Consider the following 2,689-nt stretch of genomic DNA (forward strand, 5'->3'; position numbering starts at 1 on the left):
AGGCTGGTTCTGCCCTCCAGGCTGCAGTTCCAGCGCTCGGAGCGGAACTGGAACTGGCACTCGAGGATGCCGAGGCGAATGGCATCGCGCAGGGTGTCGGCCAGGCCTGGCTCCCGCCGGCACAGCCTCTTCTGCTTGCGTGACAGCTTCAGCAGGTCACACTGCTTCACGTGCCCCTTCCCCTGCCCCGAGCTCGGCGACGGCCCCAGGGACGGGAAGTGGGTCAGAGCCTCCTTCCCCGTCAGGCTGAAAGGAAGCAGGAAAAGCTGTGAGTTATATCAGAGATCCCTGGGAATGTTCTGGGTCAGGTTGGACAGGAGCTCTGAGCAACCTGGTCTGAGCAGCCATGGAAAGTGTCCCTGCCCATGGCAAGGGGTTGGAATGGTCTTTAAAGGTCCCTTCCAACCCAATCCTGTCTAGGATTCCATGAAAATTCTCAGACAGCAGTCATGGAAAAGGGGATCATAGACAAGGATATTCTGGTCCAGAATATCTTCTGTAAAGTACCAGCCGTTGGTCCTGGTACTTTTCCAGCTCAGAAGATTAATTAGAATCATTACAGACTGATTAGATCTTGCAGACATACCGAGGCTAACACTGTGGAGAGCAACGTGTGTGTCGTCCCCAGCAATCCTGGGTGGGAAGTTCCCTTGACTCCATGAAGAAGACAGAGAGCCATTGACTAGGGCAGTAGGGTCAGAATTAACCAGATGGAAATAACCCAGTAAGGAGTTCATGAAATAAGCAGTAAATTGGTTAATCCATGTGACTAAAGCTACCTGGAACATACCTATGCAAGTGTCCCTCATGCCAACTCTCACACTCATCACCTAAGAGAGGTGAATGACAGCAGGAAGAATTATCTGACTGTGCTTGGAGTCTCCTAGAGATGAGGAGTCATTGCACAGATACAACTCTCCAGACTAGTCTCTCCCATAACTTCCAATCCAGACAAGCAGGCAGAGAAGTTCCAGGAGGTGCCCAAGGCCACCAGTGGCACAGGTGGGAGCAGAAGTTGCTCTCACAGCCACCTCACCCACATGAGTGAGGCTTCTCAGGGTCTCACTCCAGCTGTGTTTTACGAGGGTAAACCCAATGTAGGCTGAGATGAAGATCACAGAGGAGAACATTCTTACAAGATGAAATACAAAATATGCAGATCTTTGCAGTTGGGCAAAGTGCACATGGTTGAAGATGATGGAGAGTTTGTTATCTCCAGATCACACAGCCAAAAGTGAACCCTTTGAATTAATGCACACCTGCTCCCAATCTGAGGGAACAATAAGGATCTCCAACTTTTATTCCTCTCTCCTTTTCTGTCTAAGCACTTTGCTAAATTCATCCATTTCCTTTAATCTCCTTCCAGCCACATTCCATAATGAGAGGCTGTTCCTGTGCAGTGCCCAATGTCCTCTGCATCTGAAAGGTCTTAAAAACCCGGAAAATATGCCTTTCCTACCTCTCCCAAGCCAGGAGAGAAATCAAAGGGAGCCACAACATTTCTCTGTATCTGATTTCAGTGCCTTTCATGTTCCATAGAAACATCTCCACCCCACAGGGAGCTGCAACAAGCACTCAGGGAAGGCTGAGGGCATATGGGCCATGAGAGACCAGACCAAGTCCAGTGAGGTGCACTAAGGTCCTCAGCTCTGCTCTGGCCCTGAAGCTCAGCAAGACAGAGCTTTCATCCTTTCAAAAACAACATGATTTAATCCTCCAAGTGGACAAGTGCATGGCCAGTGGCAGTGACCCCTCTGGATGGTCTCCTCTACTTTGTACCCCCACCAGCTACAGAGAAGGTGCCACAAACCCCCAAAACAGCTCAACTCTAAATCAATATTTAAACTTAACAATTGATATCAAAGGTTTTTACCTTTCTCCATCAGCTGCCATTTCAGCCCCTCAGGCAGGTGTCTCTATACCTGTTACCCTCAGATCCAGCTGTTCTAAGGAAGCTTTCCAGCAGAAATGAAATACTAATCATGTCCTAGTGCCAAGCCAGCAGGCACTTCCCAGCACATGTAGGAGGAAGTGTCTGGCACGTGGTGGGAGGATCAGTGGAGAGGAAACAAGAACCTCCACATGTGTAAGGCAGCACAGACCTGTCCTGAGTGCTACAATCACCCACAGCAGAATCTGAATGTGTTAATGCTTGTGTCTGTTCTGCACTCACTGACACGTGCACTAACGGCTCTGGTCAGCATAAGAATCTGGAAAACCTTCCCAAGGAGAAACTCACACAGAAAACATCACAGAACAGAACACTCTGCATTGACTCAATCCACAACAAACCCAACTTTGCCTTTATGCTAAGGGAACTAAAGTGTGAGGGAGGACATGCACCCGGGGGGATCCTGCCCAAGTGATCCTGCAGTGTCCCCGACAGAGCAGCAGCTCTGCCTGTCTGCACCCAGGGCTGGCTTTGAGCCTGCAGAGCCCCACAGCACCCTCACCCATCTCTGCCAGGCCCTTCTCCCACCTTCTTCCCCCCAGGGAATCTGCTTGCAGAGAGGTATCAAAGCCACCAACTCTCAGGGGCTAAGTCGCATCCCGAGCCCACACGGAGCACAGTCCAAGTGTTTAAGCCAGTTTTTCTCTCGCGCCCCATTTCCCTGTCCTGCTCTTGCACAGCTGATCCTTCCCTCGTGTCCTCTCTCCGGGCAGTCCCGGGGCGCGGGGGGCTCCTGCG

The 2,689-nt window shown here is 50.9% G+C and overlaps 1 protein-coding gene across 1 annotated transcript in view; it reads right to left on the minus strand.

The window, feature by feature from the left end:
- WNT9B (wingless-type MMTV integration site family, member 9B) overlaps window positions 1-246 on the minus strand; it is a gene marked incomplete at its 5' end in the record, with an annotated part of 4,438 nt that extends 4,192 nt beyond the window's left edge. The window contains one exon of the mRNA XM_009080469.1: window positions 1-246. This exon is cut by the window's left edge and continues 2 nt beyond it. Within this exon, the coding sequence (XP_009078717.1) occupies window positions 1-246 (246 nt within the window).
- Between the last annotated feature and the right edge of the window lie 2,443 nt (window positions 247-2,689).

This window comes from Acanthisitta chloris, unplaced genomic scaffold (genome assembly GCF_000695815.1).
Source record: "Acanthisitta chloris isolate BGI_N310 unplaced genomic scaffold, ASM69581v1 scaffold33268, whole genome shotgun sequence".
In the NCBI taxonomy this organism is placed as follows: domain Eukaryota; kingdom Metazoa; phylum Chordata; class Aves; order Passeriformes; family Acanthisittidae; genus Acanthisitta; species Acanthisitta chloris.